Source organism: Micromys minutus, assembly GCF_963924665.1.
Source record: "Micromys minutus genome assembly, chromosome: 29".
Classification (NCBI taxonomy): Eukaryota; Metazoa; Chordata; class Mammalia; order Rodentia; family Muridae; genus Micromys; species Micromys minutus.
The window spans coordinates 2,742,636-2,765,599 of record NC_137964.1 but is presented as its reverse complement, the minus strand read 5'-3'; the positions used below and the strand labels follow the sequence as shown (position 1 = coordinate 2,765,599).

At 44.9% G+C, this 22,964-nt stretch overlaps 1 protein-coding gene across 1 annotated transcript; it reads right to left on the bottom strand.

The window, feature by feature from the left end:
- Positions 1 to 3,360: 3,360 nt before the first annotated feature.
- On the bottom strand, positions 3,361 to 20,158 carry KDELR2 (KDEL endoplasmic reticulum protein retention receptor 2). Its single transcript, XM_080941298.1, has 5 exons — positions 19,955 to 20,158; positions 11,498 to 11,598; positions 6,947 to 7,105; positions 5,589 to 5,841; positions 3,361 to 3,535 (listed from the first exon to the last, which is right to left on the bottom strand). Exons 1-5 carry the CDS (start codon positions 20,043 to 20,045, stop codon positions 3,501 to 3,503), a joined length of 639 nt encoding a protein of 212 aa, XP_080797424.1. The 5' UTR covers positions 20,046 to 20,158; the 3' UTR covers positions 3,361 to 3,500.
- Positions 20,159 to 22,964: the final 2,806 nt, after the last annotated feature.

Sequence of the window (22,964 nt, the reverse complement as noted above, 5' to 3'; positions counted from 1 at the left end):
AGAGGCAGATGGATCTCTCTGAGTTCAAGGCCAGCCTGGTCTACAGTGAGTTCCAGGACAGCCAGGGCTACACAGAGAAGCCTGTTCTTGTTCTCATTAACCCCAGCCCCACATTCTTAGATAGAAGCTTTCATTTGGTCTACACAGGGAGTTCCAGACCATCTACAAAGCTACAAAGAGCCTGTTTCAAAACAGAAGAAGAAGAAGGAGGAGGAGGAGGAGGAGGAAGAGGAGGAAGAAGAGGAAGAGGAGGAAGAGGAGGAAGAAGAGGAAGAGGAGGAGGAGGAAGAGGAAGAAGAAGAGGAGGAAGAGGAAGAGGAAGAGGAAGAGGAAGAAGAAGAGGAAGAGGAAGAAGAAGAGGAAGAGGAAGAAGAAGAGGAAGAAGAGGAGGAAGAGGAAGAAGAGGAAGAAGAAGAAGAGGAGGAGGAGGAGGAGGAGGAGGAAGAGGAAGAGGAAGAGGAAGAGGAAGAGGAAGAAGAAGAAGAAGAAGAAGAAGAAGAAGAAGAAGAAGAAAAAAAAACACACTAACCTTTATAAGGACAGCAAAGGATGATTTGCAGCTACACAGGAATTCCAAAATTGACCACTAGAGGGTGGAAAAACCAAACCAAACCCCACGTGGAGTTCATAATTACCCATTGTTCACCAAAGCCGAAAGTCAATTTCTAGACATCTATTCCTTTTGAAAACTTTATTTGGGGATGGAGAGATGACCCAGCAACTGAGAATGCTGCCGATCTTGAAGAGGATCTGAGTTCAATTCCCAACACCCACCACATCAGTCAACTTGCAATGCTCTGTAACTCTAGCTCCAAAGTCTGAAGCCTCCGGCCTCTGCAGAGACCCACACAGCCGCTGAGCCATCACTCCAGCCCACATATTTCTAACAAGGACTCTGAAATTTCTATCCTAACTAGCCAGTGTCCTCTGGGTCAGAGAGGCTCCTATCGATACCAATTTCCTGGAAGCTTTCAGGGTAGCTCTCCCTAGAGAGTGAAAGATCGTGCAGGTCATTTCTTAAGAATACTGGTCAGAATACATCAGAAGCTTCACTAAGAGGAGGTCTTTTTAAATGTTTTTGTGGGGTGGAGGAGCATGCACACGCTTTGGCACATGTGTGGAAGCCAGAGGAAAATGCTTCTATGTGGTAGTTTCCAGAGACTGAACTCAGGTAATCAGGTTTGACTGCAAGCACCGTAACCCGCTGAGCCCCATCTTGCTGGCCCAAGAGCTCAGTTAAACTTCTAAAGCCTTGCAGTTGCAGTTTCTCCACAGAACTGAAATTCATAGTAAATCCCATGCCTTGAGTTGCAAGACTCCACACCAGCCTGAGTCCAAAATGTATTATTTTACATCAAAAACTGTCAGAAAACCCCCAAGTTTCACATTGGGCTGGGTATGGTGGTGCATTTTTAATCCTAGGACTTAAAGGGCAGAGGCAGGCAGGTCTCCGAGTTCAAAGTCAGCCTGGTCTATGTATATCAAGAGCCCATTTCAACAAAACCTCCATAAACCTCAATGTGAAAAAGTTACTTGACAAACTATATTCAGGAATCAATGTTAACTACGAAACCATGCTTCAAAAGTATGCCACACACAGCCAAGCCTCAAGATGTCTGGTAGATGGTAGGCAGTACCACAGCTAACTTTATCCTACTTGGGTAGCTGAGAACTCAAGGTGCTGGGAACCCAAGGCTTCAGATCCATTCTGTGAAGTGTGCCCAACCCCAGCCAGTGTCTCCTTTACATGTGAAACCCCAGGGTGAGCTCTCCAACGCTCTACATACACACACCAAATGTGGGCAGACAGGGTTGACTTCCCACTTAGCCCCCATTCAGAATTATTTGAAGAAAGCAGGTCTAAGAAACTAGACTAAGATGCTGGGAGAAAGACACTCATGTGTAAGACAAAAGCACAAGGCACAGGAGCAAAGTCAAATGGGCGGGAAGAGGCAAGCCTACAGTTCTACTGCCAACTTTGAATATAGAGACCCCAGGGTAAATAAAAACACAACCCTCCTAGCTCTCTCCTCCACAAACCACTTTAATTGCAGGGAGCAAAAATACTCCGTTTTTGCAGACAGCACATTACAAGTATTCGACACTTCTAATATTTATGGTGTATCATATAAAAAGTCATGATATGATGAAAAACCCTAGTGTTCCCATAGTCACAGAACATTGTCCAGATTATTTTTGTGTGTATAAGGATGTATACATACATGTTTATGTCCTTAGAGACCAGAAAAGGGTGTTGAAGTCCCTGGAACTGGAGTCATAGGTGGTTGTGAGCCACCGAATGGGTACTGGGGACTGAACTCAAAGGACAGCAAGTGCTGAACCACTACGCCATCTCTCCAGCCTTGTAAGTGACTCTTAAATATGTGCAGCCCTAGAACGCTTTTGCTGTACCTTAACACTGAATATTCAAAGCCTAATTCATAGAAAAGACCATACACTGTTTAATAAAATGTTTATTTAAGATGTTAACACAATATAGGTCATGCAAGAGCCCAGTTTAAAAAAAAAATACTAAAAAGAATGTAAGGGATGATAACTGGTGTTGCCAATTAAAAAGATTGTCAATCATTTTATCACCAAAAGTGCTATGAAGAAAACATTTGAGTCTGCCATGGTTGTAGTGATCCTTTAGATTTGTGACTGGCAGGGACAGGTAACTATTTGTGTTCCATTCCTCAGAGGAGCAGAGTCCTCTGTCCAAAACAGCCATCACCCCGAATCCTCTCCACAGTCCGAGGGCAGGAGGCTCAGAACCTCTGGGTGTGGTGGGCTCTCAGCACCCTCAGATAACCCCAAGCTGCCACACCTCAGCAGGGTTGCAGGGTGAGCATTTGGTGAGCATCAGCTGACAGTTTCTGCTGGGAACCTTGAAGTTTTGGTAATGAAACCTGAAGGACTTTCCAGTCGTCCTCCTGGACCTGACATGTAGTGTGACGTCTGGGAAGGGGTCAGGACAATGAGGACTCTTTTGGACAGAAACACCAAATGGAACACAGTATCTTAGATTTCAAACAAACACAACTCATCTTTTGGCAAAAAAATGAAATAAAATAAATAGCATGGAAATTTGACAGGTGTGGATAATCTACCACGTGTCAAGGAGTATAATCCCATTGTACACACAAAGAATCGACCATCTCAACAAATTTTCAAAAATAAAAAAAGGCTTGTACTTATTCTGCACAAAATTGTCGCTTTTGGAAACTGCCCCAATTCATCTACATACTGAATTTATTAACACAGCATTAAGTTTCTTTGTGTAAAAAAATCTTTGTACATAGTAATAAAAAAGATAAGGCAGGATGCAGTAGACAGAGCCTCCTGGTCTCTTCCCTCTGCATCCTCGAAGAGCCACCAGTGAGCGGCTGCCACAGAAGAAGCCTTCTCCGCTTCTCCGCACTGAGCATCCTGAGCCTTCGCCATGGTGAGACCCTGTCCGAGCACCCTGAAGGGCAGAGGCTGCTGATGGTCTTTGGCACTTACGCTGGCAGGCTGAGCTTCTTTCCCTTGAGTACTAGCATTTGACAGAAAGAACAACAGGTTACCGTGTGCACAAGCTCAGTCTCCTCTCTGGCCCCTGGCTTATATGCTTGCCCAAGTACAAGGGCATAACAACAAAGAAGCGCACAGCCAGGCAGTCGGTGGCGCACTCTGGAAGAGGCTGGACGATCTCTGAGTTTGAGGCCAGCCTGGTTTATAGAATAAGTTCCTGAACAACTAGAGCTACACAGAGAAACCTGTCTTAAACCACCCCCACCAAAACCAAAACCAAACCAAAACAAAAAAACCCAAACAAACAAAAAACAAAACTGAAAAGTGAAGAAGACAAACAAAAACAAGGCCAAGCAAAGCACAACTCTTGGTTTTGTGAATGCTTGGCCTAAGCAGTGGCACTAAAGGGAAGTGTGTCCTTGTTGGAGTAGGTGTGTCCTGTGGGTGTGGGCTTTAAGTTATCCTAGCTGCCTAGAAGCCAGTCTTCCCTTAGAGGCCTTCAAATGAAGACGTGGAACTCTCAGCTGCTCCTGCCTTGATGATGATGGACTGAACCTCTGAACCTGTAAGCAGCCCCAATTAAACGTTGTCCTTGTGAGAGTTGCCCTGGTCATGGAGTCTGCTCACATCAATAAAGGCCTAACTGAGACACCAACTGAATTCATAGCCGCTCTTTTTGTTGTTGTGTGTGTGTAGGTGGGGTGGGGGGTGGGTAGGTGGTGGAAGAGCATGGGAGTTGCATGCATGTGTCTCAGCTTGTGTGTGCAAGTAAGGACAGTCTAGGATGCTGGTCCTCATCTTCCACCTTGTGTGAGGCAGGCTCTCTTGCCACAGGCACCCTCCCGTCACAGGTGTGCACCTCTGTGGTGGCTGTCTATGAGGGCTCCCACTCAGGTCCTCACGCTTGCTCAGCAAACACTGCCCACTTAGTCACTGAGCCATGGCACCAACCCTGTTCTTGCTTGTTTATTTTTGAGACAGTCTTGCTGTGTAACCCAGGCTGGCTTCAAATTAAAGATCCTTGAACATCAGCTGAATCCTGAATACTGTGATTCCACGAATATGTGCCAACCTGTCCAATCAAAACTATAGTCATGATGCTCCCTAGTACACCTACAGCTATGGAAGGGAAACTTGACATTTCAGACATTAAAGCATGGAAGACAGTACACTGGCACTCAGGAGGCTGAGCAGCAACGGTACAAGACTTAGACTAGCCTGTGTGACACAATGAGACTGCGTCAAGAAGAACAAACCTAAGATATAGGTCCCTGGTTGTGTGGCAAGGGTCCAAGGCTGGACCTGAGCTCTCAGCTGTGCAGGAGTCTGCCTACATCGTTATAAATATGCATCTTTTTTTTTCCTGAGCAAGAACCACAAATAGTTTTCTTAAGACAGCTAGAAATCTGTATGTCCTATATTTATATAAATGTAAAAATACACATATATAAGGATGGTGAGCTAACTACTAGATTTTCATGGCAGCAACTAGAAACCCTGAACACCAACAGAGCCTGGGAAGTAAAGGTAAGGTCAGAAACCTGTGTCACTTCTATTTCCTGACATGAAGGGAGGGAGGCTCCAGACTCACATGCAGTTCCCCACGTATCTGTGAGTATAGATGCCTCTAACTGGTCACTGAGGCACTTACTGCAACTGAGGGGCAAGATCTTTGATGTCTGTCAGAAATTTTAGTTCTGACTGAACCTTGTGGGTTTTGGTTTTTTTTTTTTTTTTTTTTGTTATTTTGGTTGGAGAAAGGGGCACATGCAGAGAGGACTGTAGCCTCAAAGTAGAAATGAACCTAAGAATGACCCTGATTTTCTGTCTCCACCTCCCAGTGCTGGGATCACCATACCTGATTTTCTGTAGTGCTGAGGACTAGACCTAGCTTATGGAGCACGCTGGAGAAGCACACTACCAACTAAGCTACCAGCCTGAGCAGAATTCTGACTGCATCAAAGCTACACTGAAGCAAAGCGCTCTGTGATTTAACAGAGCACCAAGAAGGACGTGGGACAAGCAGGCCCTTGACAGAATCTGCAACTATGAAGTGCAGGCTGGAGCTGACATACCTTTTGTAATGTACAAGTAGAAGAAGTCACAGTAGAGGATGGTCTGGACGACACCAGCCACAACAGCAATGAGATCAAAGAAACCCTCGAAGTAGAAGCGCCAGATCCAGTTGACTAGGTACAGAGCACGGTAGAGGCCCAGGAAGAAGAGGTAGTGGGTGGTGATGGTCTCAGCCTCGCCGGTCTTGCTGATCATAAAGAGCTGTGGAAGGATGGCCACGGACTCCAGGTAGATGGAGAAGGTCCATAAGATCTAAAAAACAGAAGGCTGGCTTCAGTTGGGGAGCAACCAGTCACCACATGTAACACAGAATGAAAACACCATGTAAGCATGGATGAGCTGGGTAAGCTGGGAACGGTCATCATCTTGTCTACCATGAATCCACATGGAAGATGTTCTTGAGTGGGCTTGTCCAGATTCAGATCCAAAGTCCCCAGCCCATTCTACTTCCTGCTGATTCTCCACCAGGTGACTGTATTTTTCACGAGATGGCTCTGCCTTAAAATTCTTCGATTTCCTGACAATATGAAATCAACGCACTCACTAGAAAGCAGACTTAAATTTTCCCGTTTGGGCTAGTGGGATGCAGTGATACTGGCAGCAAGCGATGAGTTCAGAGCCCAGTCACCCACAGTGATCGCCTGCACCACTGGGAAACAATAGGCTCAATGTGCTGGGCTTGGTAAGCTAGCTATACTCAACTTCTTTCCAACTAACAGGCTTATCGCATGGTGTATGTGTGTGGTGTTTATGAATGTGTGCATGTGCTCATGCTGGAGAATAATTTCAGGTGTCATCCTGTTTTGTTTTTTTTTTTTAAACAGGGTCTCTCATTAGCCACAAGCTTTCCAGTGAGCCCCAGTGACCCCACCACCTCTGCCTTCCCAACTTGGATGAAATGCACCCCTGCACATCTATTTTCATGTGGGCTCTGGAGAGAGAACTCAGATGCTCAACACTTTACTAACAGGTATCTCCCAAGCCTGCTCGCCCCCACTTTTTTTACTAAGACAATATCTCAGTAGCACACATTGGCCTCAAACTCACTATATAGCTGAGAGTAACCTTGAACCTCTGATCCTTTGGCCTCTACTTCCCAAGTGTTGAGATGACAGGCATGTACCACAACAGCAGGCTTAATCTGGAGACACATCCAGCAGTACACTTCAGCAGACACCCAAGTACCTGGGTGGTTTAATTCTGATCTACCACTCTATTTACAACAGTGGATGCTGTACCAGAAGTCTGTAGAACAGCAAAACCAAAACAAAAACAAGCCAACAAGAATCCACTTATATCAATAGGTCTTTTTTTATGCAGGGAACCAAACATGACCACTAAATAATCCTTAACCAACCTCAAGAGGAGAGAAGTCATGATTGACTAGAAAGGAGAGGCCTCCTACAGGAACCACGAGAAACTCCACTCGGAAGGTATCATGATTTCCATCATAGGTGGCCTTAAATTTCATGTAGATCAGGTACACTGTGGCATAGGAGCAGGCAATGTAGATAAGCTAGACAAAGGAGAGAAACTGGGTTAGGAGTACAGTTCAATTGTTCCAAAACACTATTGCTATCACTTACATTCACCTACATAGTGAACTTTAAACACACAGATGCACGCGCGCGCGCACACACACATACACTTGCGCTCTTCCTCCCCCCCATTCACTTTTGGCTGGTGTATACTCTGAAGTCTCTTAGAACATAGGCAGTTCTATCATCCCAAATCCTACCTGCTGCCTCTGTAGTTAAGCCCCCCTCAAGCCTCCAGCCCCTTAGTTTTGCCTTTTCTAGAGTGCCATGTGAGTTAAGTGGAACATGTCACTACATATGTTAGTCATTTTCCCTTTTATTTATGCATGTGCACATGTACCCATGGAGACCAGAAGAGGGCAGCAGATCCTGTGAAACTAGTGTTACAACCTGTTGTAAGCTGCCAAATGTGGGTGTTGGGATTTGAACTCCAGGCTTCACGATTGATGAACAAGCATTCATATCCACTGAGCCTAACCTTTGGCCCATTCTCTCCTTTATGCTGAGCAGAGGACTAATGTACAGGCATGTCACATGTTTGATCAGTTAAAAGAGAGGTGTCCTATCTCCTGTTGGTAGATGGTGAGCAGCTGCTATGAACATGTGTTACCTTTATATGAATACAAGTTTCATTTTCCTTGCATTTATACCTAGGAGCAGGTTGGCTGGATAAAATGTTAAGCATACATCTTTAAACTCTAAGAAACTTTCAAAGAAACAGGCTTCTAACCTTCCCTTGAGCTATGACACAGCAGCTTTAGAGGAGAGAGAATGAATTCAAAGTTCAGTGTTCTTCTGGACAGAGGACTTTCGTCCAAGACTCCTCAGCTAGCTGTTCTGTAAAGATAAGCACCATAACCCATGCTAAATTCTGCCTCTGTGGCTTTTACTCAAACTGCATTGCTTTGTTTATGGCCAGAAAGACGGCTCAGTGAGTAAAGGCCCAGCAACTGGAGTCCTTAGCGATGTCCTGAACCATTCTTGATCAGTGTCCTGTGTGCACTCACAGATGTACACTAAGACATAAACAAAATAAGTGAACATTGTTACTTAAACAATAAATATTTGGATTGTTGCTATAAAATTCAGTCTGGTGTTGTAATGAAGAAAAAACAAGAGTTATTTTTGTTTATTTATTTGAAGGCTATTTATTTATCTTTTAAGATTTTTTTAAAGATTTATTTATTTATTATATATAAGCACACTGTTGCTGTCTTCAGACACACCAGAAGGTATCAGATCTCATTACAGATGGTTGTGAGCCACCATGTGGTTGCTGGGATTTGAACTCAAGACCTCTGGAAGAGCAGCCAGTGCTCTTAACCACTGAGCCATCTCTCCAACCCATCTTTTAAGATTTTTATATTTTGTGAGTGTTTTGCCTGCATACACACACACACACACACACACACACACACACACACACACACACACACACACACCACATACCTATCTGGTGCCCTCCAAGGGCAGAAGGGATTGATGTCCCTGGAACTAAAGTTACAGGTGTCAGGTCCTCTGCAAGGGCAACAAATGATATACTCCACCGAGCCATCTCTCCTTAATATTATTTTTAAAAAGATGTTCTCTTTAGTTATTATGTGTCTGTCTGACTGTGGGTCAGAGCACCTGCAGACCTGGAGGTATTAGAGTCCCTGGAAGTGGAGTTACAGAGGACTTGACGTGGGGGCTGAGGACTGAACTCCGTCCACTACAAGAGCAGCACAGGAATAGGAGCTGGTTAGAGCTGGTTAAGGGAACTCTTTTAGAGAATCAACGTTCAATTCCAGCACCCACAAGGCAGCTCACCACTATCTGTAACTTCAGTCCCACGGGATCCAATACCCTCTTTGACCTTAGACTCTAGGCACACATGTGATATACTTACATAAACTCAGGCAAAACACACATACACATAAATCTTAAAAAATGTTTAAATATGAACTTTAACATTTTAACTGATGAGGCATCTCTCCAGCTCCAAATTTTATTTTTTGATGTATATGTATATATATGTATGTGTATATGTATATGTCTATACAAATGCTTGTATACCTGCAAAGGCCAGAAAATGGTGTCAGAAGCCCTGGGGCTGGAATCAAGGCTGCTGTGGGTGCTGGTACTGAATTCCAATCTTCTGTAAGAGCAGCAAGTGCTCTTGAAAGCTAGTTTGTGGAAGATTTTTTTGCCTCCAAGACAGCAATTTTGTGTATACAGCAACAGAGCTGTTCAAGGACTCACAATCAAGTTCTGTGTTCTTTCATCTTTAAAAGGTCACCCAGCCCTAAGGAAAAGCCTGATATTATGAAATTATATCAATTTGTAAACTGCAAACACTCAGGCCTAAGAATCGAGCAGCAGATTTCAATCATGAATACAGATGGCTAAGATAAGGACTACACTGTCTAGCTACTCCTCCCTAGGAGACAGAACTTGAGAAACTTAATTAGGAAAACATTGAGGACAAATGACTTAATGGGAAAATGAGGGTAATCACCAAGCCCTCAAATGCTTTAAAAACCCACCATGACACTAAACAGTTCCCAGACTCTTGTTATACATTTATATTTATAGTCAGCACAGTATTAAAATTGTTGCTTTTAATTCTATGCACATATAATAAACAAAGCACACACATTATGTGCACCCACACCAAGACATTTCTGAACTATACCAGTCCAGGTTTATTACAGCTGGGAGTTTTCTAGGGTCCTGCCTGCCTACAGCTGGGCCTCAGTTGGAAAAGAGAAAATTCTGATTCCCCATCTCCAGTACCTCACTCAGTCAGCAAGCAGAAACCTAGTCATTCTGTATATATGCATTCATCCAGGCTTATTTGTGCTCCTGTGTGTGTGTGTGTGTGTGTGTGTGTGTGTGTGTGTGTGTGTGACACAAGTCAATCTAGGGTGTTTGCTTGTTTATGACTTATTTAAGTGTATGCCTGTATAAATATATGAGTATGTAGGAATGCCTGAAAGAAGCCACAAAAAAGCCAGAGCCCCTGGAGCTGCTGCTACAGACTGTTGTGAGCCTCCAAATTTGGGTGCAGGGAACTCAGTTCATGTTCTCTGAAGAGCAGTGTGTGCTCCTAACTGCCATGCCATCTCTTCAGCTAAGGTGCTTTGAGACCCAGGGCTCTGTAATCAGGTTAGGCCAGCAGGACACTGAGTCCTCGGGATCCTCAAGTCTCTACCTCCCTAGAGTAGAGACTACAAGATGGCGCCACCATGCCCAACTTATATGGGTGCTGGGGATCAAACTGAGACCCTCAGGCATATAGAAGACACATTTTACAGACTCAGCTGTTTCCCCAGTCCAACCTAGCTAGTTTTAAGGCAGCTAATTATTTCCTGATTACTAGAGTCCAGAACAGAATGATTACAGGTGACTCAAACTTGCTTTTTTTTCCCTTAAATTTTTAAACTTTATTTACTTTGTGTGTGTATGTGAGGGGGGGTAGCTTGGGGACAGTTTATGGGACCTGGTTCTCTACTTCCACCAAGTGAGTCCCCAGGAGTGAACTCAAGTTGTCAGGCTTGGTAGCAAGTCCCCTTACCCACTGAGCCACCTCACTGGCCCTCAAATTTTTGTTCGGTTTCAGCAAAGATTATAAACCCAAATACTGCATGCCCACTTTAACCTATACTTATCAAGACACTTTCAAACACAAAGTGTTAGGTAGAGGGAGCCTCAAAGTTCTTAGAACAATGTTATAAAGTGCTTGCAGAACAAGGCCCTGAGTCAATTTCCAGCACTATAAAATAAATACATAAAGGAAAAAGACACAAGAGCAGAGGGAAGGAGGAAGGTTGGGAAAAGGAAGGGCATTAGCAGAACAGGGACAAGAAGTCATACAATGGGGATGACTGTGACTGAAATACGTATGTACAGGTGTCAAAATGTCTTTAGTTATAATGAATACACGCTGATAAAAACTTAAAACACACACACACAGAGACACAGAGTGGAGTATGCCCAGTGATCTCTACAGAAAAACACACTGCACACAATCACTTGAGAAAGGTGTATTGCACACATACGAAGAAGTTCAAACCTCTATAGAAAGACACATACACAGACAAACACCAGCAAGATGGCTGAGCAGGTAAAAGCCCTTGACCTCAGCCTGACAATCTGAGTTAGGAGAAAGAAGAGAATTTATTCCCAAAAGTCTCCTCTGGCCTCCACACGGGCACCGCAGCATGTTCAAGCTTGCATTCACTTATACACATACTGAAATAAAAAAAAAAAAATGCAAGGACAGTATACCTAGCTGTTATTCTTGAGAGATTTTAAATAGAAAAAAAAAAAGCTAATATTTCCTTTAAGTGTGCACACGGTGGATAATTGGAACTGATATCATACCATACCTTCATAGATGTATTATATAATGAAATGAATGAAGTAAAAAGATCCAGGTAACGAGTTGTGAAGACCAGTGCAAACAGGAGCTGGCTTTTCCCAGAAATACCTGAAGAAACAAAAGGCAAGAGTTAGGACAACCTGGAAAGACCTTTGGCTTCTGAGGTCATGGGATCACCCCGGGTAGCCAGCAGACAGGAAAGACTCTGGGAACAACTGATTAGGCCAGAGGGAAGTTCATTTTCTTTCTTACAACACTCCTTTTAGGCTCTCTTAGCTTGTCCTGCTACGGTGGACAACCCAAGGAAAGCGGCTTCATTAAACTATGGCCAATACACCAAGACATGCACCCACAAGGCCTGAGCTCCATCAGCTCACTGCTTGCTCTCCAGCCCCTACCCTCTTTACCTTCCTTACCACCTCACATGCCCAGCATACACTTAACACCTGAGGCGGCTGTTCTAGCATGTGCCTGAAATGCCAGCACTTGAGAAGCAGGAAGACTGAGTTCTAGGCCTGCCTGAGCTACACAGGAAGACTGTGTCTCAAAATAATACAAAATAAAAACTGATACACACTGACACCATGTTTCCACCTGCAGAGTTGGGCAGCCACTGCTCACATGGGGGAGAACAGAACACAGTGTACAGCTGACCTTTCAGACACCTACATCTGCCCACATGGTTGTGTGGAGATGTTGTAGACTGAGCAATTTATGACAAATGGGAGCTGACTGGTATCGGTCTGACCATCTCAATGTGGAGCACATTACAGGCTGGGCATGGGCACAGCGGAAAATCAAGTGCATGTTTCTCTGACACCCCCAGTTCCTTTACAGTGTACAGACCACAAGTCTGGATATGAGCACTGTCTCAGTATGAGGAACAAGGTCCTTCATAAACACACCTGACTAGAAAGGAGAAAAATTAACCTGCTTTCCACACAAGGGCCTAGGGCAGAGCCAGGTAGCCAATTTGCTGACTGCTTTGCTTGGAAATGGGAACTTTTCTCTATCAGAGGCTAATGTTCAGAGGAGACAGTGAAGCAGACACTAATCCCTGGAGTGAGAACAGAAAGAAGAAAGACAGGAGCAGCAGACATGTCCTACAGGATGTTTGGTGGAGCCTTGAGAATTTTCTAGTTCATCTGCTATATAAGTTCTTTCCAGTATTTTTTTTTAATTAGTTAACTAATTTGTTTATGTGAGTACACTGTAGCTGTCCTCAGACACACCAGAAGAGGGCATCGGATCCCATTATAGATGGCGGTGAACCACCACATAGTTGCTGGGAATTGAACTCAGGACCTCTGGAAGAGCAGTCAGTGCTCTTAACTGATGAGCCATCTCTCCAGCCCCTTTCCAATATTTTCAATAAGACAGAATATAGACAGGCAGTTTATTCCAGTGGGGCTTTGGCACCAGACACATCCATATCACCTTCAGCATTCCTACACTAAAAGCCAGGGTGGTAGCTCATCCCTGTCCTCTGAGGCCCAACTAGACAACCATCACCTCTGCTGGGAGATGGAGACACCCTGCCAGCTGCTGCCCTAGCTTTTCCACAGATTTTATAAGACACACTATGGAGCTGGCTCATCAGATGAAACACTTGTCGTGCAAGTGAGAGGATCCCCAGAACCTGTGTGAAGCAGGGCACAGTAGCAGGCATTTGTGATCACACTTCCACTGAGATAGGAGTGGGGCAGGGATGGAGACAGGAGAATCCCTGGGAGCTCATGGACTAGACAGCCTGACTTATGCAGTGAAGAACAGTCTCAAACAAAGTAGAAGGCAAGGACACCTAAGGTCCTCTGCAAAACTCAACTAGACACAGAATCTCTTGTTGAAGTTGTGACTTGTTCCATTTAGTATTTCCCGTGCTGCCCACTACATCCAACGCATAGAAGGATCTAGAATCATTTTATCTTCATGTCATAGGCAGTCTCATAGTATGCTATTCTGGATGAAACTTTCAGAGAATCTGAATCCTACTGTGTCTCTAGGACTGTAAATAGATAACGTGCTCTGGTCTTGGCCCTAGCCCCTAATTTACTACCGGCTGGAGACTCAGAGTCTCCCTGAGTGAGCACTAGACAAAGGAGAAGACAGGCAGTATGTGTGATGGGAATCCACACAGTAACTAGAATCTGGGACTCTGGGATGCTTAGAAGATGCAGCAACCATTCTCTGGAGCTTGACTAGCAAGTAGCAGCTTTTCCCTTTACCACTGAAAAGGTTCCATCTTCACAGAAGGAAGCAATCTCAAGCTAAAGATGGGGGGCGGGGTAGGGGTGCAATGGAATAGCTTCTACCTTATCTGTCTATTGATGGATCTGCAGTGCTGGGCATCAGTCGTTTTGTCTGTCTACCTATCAGGTTGGTATTGCCTGTGAGCTACAATCATAAGCAATACCAACCTGATTGTGGACCAAAAAGTTCCAGGGCAATCATGAAACAAGCACTAACAGGGCACACTCACTGTGAGCACTTCAGTGACATCCTGGTACCAAATGCATCTGACAGCTACAATCAAGAGCAAAACTTGTCAAGTGAATATGGCTTATACTTGTCTTTCCCCAAAAGCTCATAAGGTTTATGAAAGCACACATCTCTGTACTTGAGTCCACAGGACTTTAAATTATAGCTAAGGTTCAAAGCTGGGTTTCTGACATTCCTACTGCTTTATACAACCGACGCCTTATCCAAACAAAGGAGATTCTAATAACATCAGGGATACCACCAAGTACTGTGGGTCAGGCCACCTGGAAAGACCATACTCCTAAGATTCTCTCAAAGCATCTAGATATTCTAGTTTAAAAAAATCTTTTGGTGGGGACAAATAGCCCAGGCTGACCTTGAATCTGCTATGGAGTCAAAACTGTTCTTGAACTTTTCATCCTCCTGCCTCCACCTCTTCTAGTGTTGGGATCACAGGTGTGCACCACCACACCCAGTTTGGACATTCCTGACCTTTCCCTGGGCTCCACAACTCACTACTTAAGAACAAACTCACAGCCAGGCATGGCAGAACAAGTCTGCAATCCCAGCCTATCTGTAATCATAAAGCTGAGGCAGGAAGATCAGAGTTCAAAGCCTGTCAGTATCTTGTTTCAAAACCTCATTAAAGGTAGAGGATGAAGCTCACTGTGGAGTGTTTATCTAGCATGTCCAAGACTCTGGGTTAAATTCTCAGTAGGAAGGGGGGTGGTTTGGGAACCAGAGGGTCTAGGTTCAAGCTCTGTTGGGGTGCAGGGTAAGGCTAGTCCTATTATATACCACCCTAATTCTATTTTCTGCATTTGTCACACAGGCAGACTACACTAACTTGTTGGGAATGCTGAAAAGACGAAGAGAGTGCTTTATAGTACACATGCTATTGTGAATACTTGAGAAATGACAGTCTTACTAAATAATATTTTGCTGTTTGTTTTCTTATTTAAAAAAACATGCTAATCATTCTTAAAAATTTTCAAATGTGCTAAAATACACAGAAAGAGTTCAATGTCTTTTTTATAAAAAGGTTTATTACTTTAATTATGCATGTCTTTGTCTATGGGTTAAGGGCAGATGAGTGCAGTGCCCTCAGAGACAAGAAGAAGGCATCAGACCCAAACCCTAGTCCTCTAGAGATGCATTAAGTTCTCAATGACAGCTAGCTCTCTAGACCTGGTCTCTTTAAGTGTAGCTGTGTGAGCTGCTTTAAGGCCCCTCCTTTTAAAAAGACTGTTTTATGTGTATGAGTGTCTGGCCACATGGATGTGCACCACATATGTGTGCCTGGTGCTTCTGAAAGCCAGAAGAAGTCAGGGTCCCTGGAACTGCAGCTACAGATCATTGTTAGTCCCCACGTAGGTGCTGGGAAGCGAGCCTGAGTTCGCAGATGATCTTAACTGCTGAGCCTCTCCAGCCACTTAAATGTCCTTTCCATTGCATTTGTATATGTACCCACATACATCCTTACCCTTTAAAGTAACCTGTTATCTGAATTCATGGAATCACCTTTCCCTGTTATGAACACATATTTTCTTGTTCTATTCTGTTCCAGTGTAGACATAAAGAAAAAATTTGAGACCATTGACCATTTGAATTATTTATAATTTCCCACCTAGATTTTATACTTATTTTTGTAGACTTTATATTTTCTAGATTTGATTTGTGAATCTGCCGTGCACGAGTGTGTACATGAAGAGTGAAGAGGGCATGATGCTGGAGTTGTTAGTGGTTTGAGCATCCCAACGTGGGTGCTAAGAACTGAACTCTGATCTTCTAAACAGAAGCAAGTAAGCTTCACCTTGAAGCCATCTCTCCAGCCTGTTTATAGTTTTTGTCACAAATTCTACCCAAATGTCTCTTCTCTACAGACAGTGCTTTGTGGCTGGAGATGTGGCTCAGTGACTAGGTGCCCAGCACTCCATAAACTGGGCACGACAGCATACACCTGTGATCTCAGCACTCCCCGTGGAAACAGGAGGGTAAGAAGCTCAAGGTTATCTTTGGCTACATGAGCACTCTTTTCTTTAGCAATCTTTAAACTTCTTGTTGGTATGTCAGGTGTCTTTGAGTTCCTCCTTCCACTTCACATTCACAGAAGTCACTGTCCTCATAGCTTGGCAGCCATGTCTGTCTCTCTTCACACATGATTTACTCCCTCACCTGACCTGTATCTTTCTTTGTGCAACACAAAGGCTCAAACCCAGGCCAAACCCATGCTAGACAAGCATCCTCCCAACTGCAGTTTCTTTTTTAGTCTTCAGATTCTTCCACAGATGGCTCTGAACGTCCAGTCCTCCTATGTCTACTTAGAGAATGCAGGGATTGATTACAGCACGCACTGCCACTCACTTTATAACATGCAGGGATGGAACCAAGGCTTCTGCCATTGCAGCTTTGAGAGCACAAACTTGGCTGCTGCCATCTGCAGCTGGCTGAGTGCTCTCAGTGTTGGGCACACAGTGGGTGGTCAAGCAGTGCATGACAATGATTAGTAAGAGATTAGCTAGCCCTCGAAGAATCAGAGGAAGACAACAACAAAAATAGTGTTACCACTGGGAGAGAGCTATGGAAGAGCTTGGCCAGTATGCACAAGGTCATGAGGTCCTAGGTTCAATCCCCAATACCAGCAAAAAAAAAAAAAAAAAAAAAAAATTCTATTTGCTTCAAATATAAAAATTATTCAGTTCTGTAACAGACAGAGACATGTGCTACCCTCAAGTTTGACAGGTTGAAAGGTTTACAGCCTATATAATAGCTAGGAGGAAAAGGAAATAAAGGAGGAGGCTGGAGCTCACTCATTCCAGGACTCAATAGTCATTTGGACTCAGGTACACTGACAGTGACTATCAGCCCTTAGGAAAAGTTAGACAGAAAGCATTTTACCTAAAAACGCAGCTTTGGAATATGGGTTGAGCTCAACTGGTAAGAGTATTTGCTTGACTTCAGTGAGACCCTGGGTTCAAACTCCAGCACCATAAATAAGTAAACATTATGGCTTCTTCTTCCAAGGTACTATAGATAAGGGATTAGGACAAAAAAGTGATACCCTAAAAGAGATAGCCTGACCATCAAGGTGCCTAGCAGTTCAGGAACACAAGACATTCTCATTGAAGTTTCCTCTACAGTGACAACAGACACAACCATAGAATTTATATTCAAGCACATCAGCTCACTGCCCCAACTATAAAACAGGTCCTTAAAGTCTGCCCTAGAGAGGCATACCTGAATTCCTAGCTCTTGGGAGGCTGGCACAGGAGGATTCCAGGTTTGAGACAACACTGAATACTCAAAAATGTCATGTCCAGCTTCCTTATTACCTGCTTCATCTCGCCCTTAGGTAAAAACACCGTGTGGTTTAGGTTCAATGCTGGTGTTGAAACCCTAAAATGAGCCCCGATTTTCAAACTGAAAACCACCACCTGGACAGACACAGCTCAGGTTCCGGATATTTGAGAAACTCTGATCAAGTTCTTCCTCTTTCAAAAGCCTCTAAACAACCTTTAAACTTAGCATGGAACAACAGAACATCTGAAACAAGTCATTTAATTCAAAGTTTATGATCTTGGTGATTTTCATTTTTGAAAGGTAAGAAAAGTGTATAGAGCAGAATAAAGAGGATATTGAGTCCAAGAGTGAGAACGCTCACTAATGTCCGAGGGAATACCTGGGATCAAAAACTGAACCACCATTTACCTTCTCATTTTGGCTCAAACACTGTGTTTTCCTCAATTCTGTAATCTCCCATGAAAACGATGAATATTAAATAGCAACCTGCTTCCTTTTTCCTGGTTACTCAAAGTTCCCTTAAGAATTCGACTTTTGTGGGGCTAGAGAAACAGCTTGGCAGTTAAGAGCAAACACTCACTGCTCTTGCAGACTATCTGGGTTCACTTTCCAGCAACATGGTGGCTTATAACTGCCTGTAACTTCAGTTCCAGAGGATCTGACACTCCTGGTCTCCAAGGGTTTCTGCACACTTGTAGTAAACTCACATAGGCATGCAAAAAATTAACAATTAAAAAAACCCTTTTGTTTCTTGGGGCTGGAGAGAGTTCAGCCATTAAGAAGAGGTACAACAGCAAAGGACCTGAGCTCAGTTCTCAGCACTTTAGCAGCTCCTAACTGCCTGTAACTCCAGATCCAGGGGAATATGATGTCTTCTTCTGGACTCCACAGGAACCAGCACTCACACAATTAAAAACAAAATATATTTTCACTTGGCAGAAGAACATAAGAAAGAAGACAAAGAGACTCAGATTTAGAAAAAGTGACATCCAACTGCAGCAACAAAGGTGCCAGAACCACTGGCATCAAACGTGCAAACCAAAACTGCTCAGGCCAAAGCAAAAGGTAACTGGAAATCCAAAATTCATCACTGCTTATGTCTGAATCTTGGCTTCATTGAACCCTCCATAGACTTGGTTATTCTAAGGACTGCCTGAGATGAGCCATATAAAACACTAAGCTGACACTTATCACACAATTAATAATTGCAACTGTAGCAATTCATTTACTGTCATTATGAATCAAGCAATGGAGTCTCTCAGTTCACCCCCAAGTCAGATACCCTGGTTTCAGTACAAGGACTTTGTATCATCCACTTTGATTGTTCAAAGGTCTTTTGGGGTTGTGCTTACTTCCTGGATCTCAACTATGTGCCAGGAGAGATGACACCTTCAGAGAGCAGAGTCAAAGGGGTGGCATTACTTTAGACGAGGTGTTTATTAATAAACTAGATAGGTGGCGCCTCCAATACCCAGGTCCTTTAGGACTCCTACTTTCTGCTGTCTCTGAAAAATAAATTTGACTTTACAAAGTTATTTTATTGGGGGGGGCATAGCATTAAGTTCAAAGACAGCATTTTAAGAATGTATTTAATTATCTAATCAACCAATTAATAGGTCTTTTTGAGGGGAGGGAGTGTTTTTGGAGACAGGGCCAGCATGTAGCCCATGCAGACTTTGAATTCCTGAACCTCAGACTTCCACCTCTTAAGTGCTGGGGTTACAGGCAAGCACCATCACACTCACCAAGAACTTATCTAAAACTTGTAAGATTCCTAATATTTAACAAAATGCAAAAATCCACTGCTATTATGGGAGGAAAGTTCATTCTACTGCCTCTCTGCAATACTCGAATGAAATACGCACGTAGTTCGAGGGAGGTACAGCGCCAACTCACTGGTGACGTGGAGCCAGGGCACTAGATGAGAACTGAGATCTCAGTGGTACCCAGCGCTCGCAGTTTAAGATAACCAGTTATTAAACGGCCACACTCAAGAATGAAAAACTAGCTTGCTTCTCAGAGTAGCATAAAAACTATGCCAGGTAACTCACTTAAAAGATCCACGTCTCTTTTTAAGACGCGTGAGATCCTGAACCCCAAGACTAGAGTGTAACCCCTTCAATTGTAACCACGGGCCTGACCTGAGACCACCCTGCCTCCCCATCCCCTGCTCCAGTCCTTGAAGAGAAGAGGATGAATAGCAGGATACCCTCTTCCTCCAGCCAGCCCCACCTTCGCGGGTGGCCTGACTGCCACGTCAGGCCCTGCCAGCCCGCGGTCCTATCCATCCTCCTCGAGCAAGTCTCCCATTGATTCCTGGGGACTCAGAGGCGCCCCCCAAAAGTCCAAGGAGAGGGACACGCCTCTAGAACCCCACAGATCCCATGCTAAACTTTTCAGATGCAGCAGGACTCCGGGGCAGTTACGCTAGCGCTCTCTGAGCCCAGACGGATCAAGTTCGCGAGCGGACCAAGCGCAGAACGGGGGGCCCAGAGCTGCGACGGACACCCCAGCCCGTGTGCACAAGCGGAGAGGTTTCGTAGTCCGCCGGACAGGCCGGGGTGGGTGTGTCTGGCCATCGCAAGCCCCGCACAAGCCTCCGAACGACCGAGAGCCGAATGGGTCGGTCGAATGGGCCGAATGCGCGCGCTCCTGCCCCGCGCGCCTCGCCCCGGCGGCCGCTCACCAGCACAGGAGCGCGTCTTCCAGATCTTCAGTAGTAGGATGACGATGGCCGCCAGGTGGGACAGGTCCCCAGTCAGCCGGAAGATGTTCATGGCGGTGGCGGTCGGCGCGGCAAGGCAGCACCGGAGCTCGGCAGCGACTCAGGACGCGGCGACAGCCACTGAGAGAGGAAGCGGCGAAAGATGGCGGGAGCGGGCGCGACGTGGCCAGGGACGTGGCCGAACTGCCGTCGCGCGCGCGGGGCAGCCTGGGAGAGCGGGCGACCGCTGGGGCCACGCCCCTGCCACGCCCCTTAAAGGCCCCGCGGCCTTGAGCAACCGGACCCTTCATCCCGCGTGGGCTGCCAACTGAGGACCCAGAGTCCTCAGCAATTTCCGTCTCCAGGGTTTCCGCCCAGGTGCCAGCGATTTCCTTCTATAAGTTTTTGAAATGACACTCCATTGTGAGTATTGTCCTGTTTATTCCAGTCTCTACTAAGACAGCAAGGATATCTATCTCTCTTAGAGGCATTGTGAGGGGAGTAAGTAAGGTTTAAATCTCTGTGATTAAGAACGCGAGCTTCTCTTGTAGAGGACCGAAGTTCGATGCCCAGCACCTACGTCGGGCAGCTTACATCACCTTTAACGCCAGCTCCAGGGGATTCAGTGCCTTTGGTTTTTGAGGACAGCTACACTCATGCACATACCCACACACAAACTAACACATACATTTTAAATAATAAAAATAAATCATAAGAAATCTGTCAAAATCTATTCATTTTTATTTAAAATTTACATTAAAAATTTTGTGTTAGGGATGGAGAATTGGCCCAGTGGATAAGAGCAATTGCTGTTCTTCCAGTAGACCTGATTTTGAGTCCCAGCACCCACAACGGCAGACTCACAACATCCTGTAACTCCAGCTCTAGCTAACACCTCTGACCTCTGAGGGCACCTTCATGTGTACACACACAACTGAAATAATAAAATCAAAAATTTTTAAGTACATTTATTTGTGGACTTGTGTGGGCACATCTAAGCAGGCAGAGTTCTCTTCTTCCATCTTGTGGGTTTTTGGGAGTGGGCTCAAATTGCCAGGCTTGGTGACCTTTAAGCCTCTGAGCAACCCCACCACTTCTTTTTCTTACCCCCTTCCTCTTCTTTCTTTTTGTTTTTATATGTGTGTTCATAAGTGTGTGCACATGTGTAGGCTGTGAGGCCAGATATTTCTAGGGCCTTCTAGATCACTTTACACTATATATTGGAGCAAGGCATTGATACTTTAAACCCGGAGCTTGCTGATGTGGCTAGTCAGGCAGGACAGCTTAGGGGATCCCCTGTCTCTTCCTCCCAAGCTTCAACAACCAGCCTAGCATTTATGTGGGCGCTGGAGACTTACGGCAGCAATCTTTCTGGATTTACAGTGTTTCTTGTTTGAAACTTAAGAGGAAACTGGAAGATTTAAATTGGGGAGCTGGGGCTGAAGAGATAGCCAAAGTCAAAAAAGTTCTTGGAGATGGCTCAGTTAATAAAGCACACTTACTATACATACATGATGTCTAGAGTTCAGTCCCCAGCCCTGGATTAACCAGCTCCCCAGTCTTACTATTAATGTTAACGACTGCATTTTTAAGTTATTGCCAGTACTCCTGGTTATTTTTCCTGTAAATAAGCAAAGATGTTGGGGTTGGGGCAATTTGAGTCCTGAGTAAGCAACTCTTAGGACTTCATGTGCAGCCCTGGCTGCCTGAGCAAAAGAACTGTCAGACAGACAGACAGACAGACAGGCTGCCAGAAGTCCGCCGATAGCTTAAGAGAGCTACATAATGCTGGGCCGTGGTAGTACATGTCTTTAATCCCTGCACTCAGAAGGCAGAGGCAAGTGGATTCCTGAGTTCGAGGCCAGCTTGTTTATAGACTGAGTTCTAGTACAGCCAGGGCTACATATCAAAACCCTATCTCAGAGGGTTGGGGTGGGAGTGGGGACATGGTTATTGGACATGTGTGTGTGTGTGTGTGAGAGAGAGAGAGAGAGAGAGAGAGAGAGAGAGAGAGAGAGAGAGATTGATTTACCATGCTACACAAATGAAGGGTGAAAGACAATTTGCAATTTATCCTTTTATTGTCACCTCCCATGATGTGGGCCTTGACTCATTACACTCGGCAACAAGTACCCTTACTCCACTGAGCCATCTCGCTGGCCCAGCATGGCTGTTAATTGTTCCTGTGCCTGATGGTGCAGGCTCAGTAAAAACTGTTTCAAAAGGAACTGGACCTCTTTTTATCACTAGTTTCTGTGACCTCTAGATGAACCTTCCAGCTGAGGCCTGAGGTGCTCCCCTAGTAGCCTACCAAAGCAAGTGCTGGTAGAGCTAAGGAGGCAGTGCTGTGCTTGGTGCAAATTTTAGCCCACATCTGCATATCAGGTTTGCTGTGATTGGTGCAAATTCCCCTTCCCTGGCTTTTTAAGCGCAGCTGTTGGGTTTCTTTAGTGAGCCGTGGTTCCAGGGCTGGGTGTTGCATTTTCCATTTAAGATTTATTGTTATTTTACATGAATGAATGTTTGCCTCGATGTGTTTAAGTATACTAATGTATGCAGTGCCCCACAGAGGCCAAGAAGAAGGCATTCTGCAGCTGATACAAGTTGGACAGGTTTGCAAAGCTTTCCTCTGGCTACACTTTCCTCCTCTTTCCCTTTCCTTCCTTTCTGTTGTTTTGTTTTTGAGACAGGATCTCATTGTATACCCGTGGCTGGCCTTCAACTCATAGAGATTCACCTGCCTCTGCCTCCTAGGCACACTGGGCTACCTCCTCATCCTCCTTCTTTGACAAGAAGAAGAAAAAACTGAGACAGGTTCTCCTGTCACCCAGGCCAGCAACAAACTTCGTATGCCTTGAGTGTTGGGATTATAGGCATGCTCCCCACACGGGGCTCATGTGGTCTGGGCATGGCGTCCCGTGGATGCTAGGTAAACACTACCAGTCCAGCTGCACGGCCGGCCCCTGGTTGTTCCATTGAGCAGCTTGGTAGC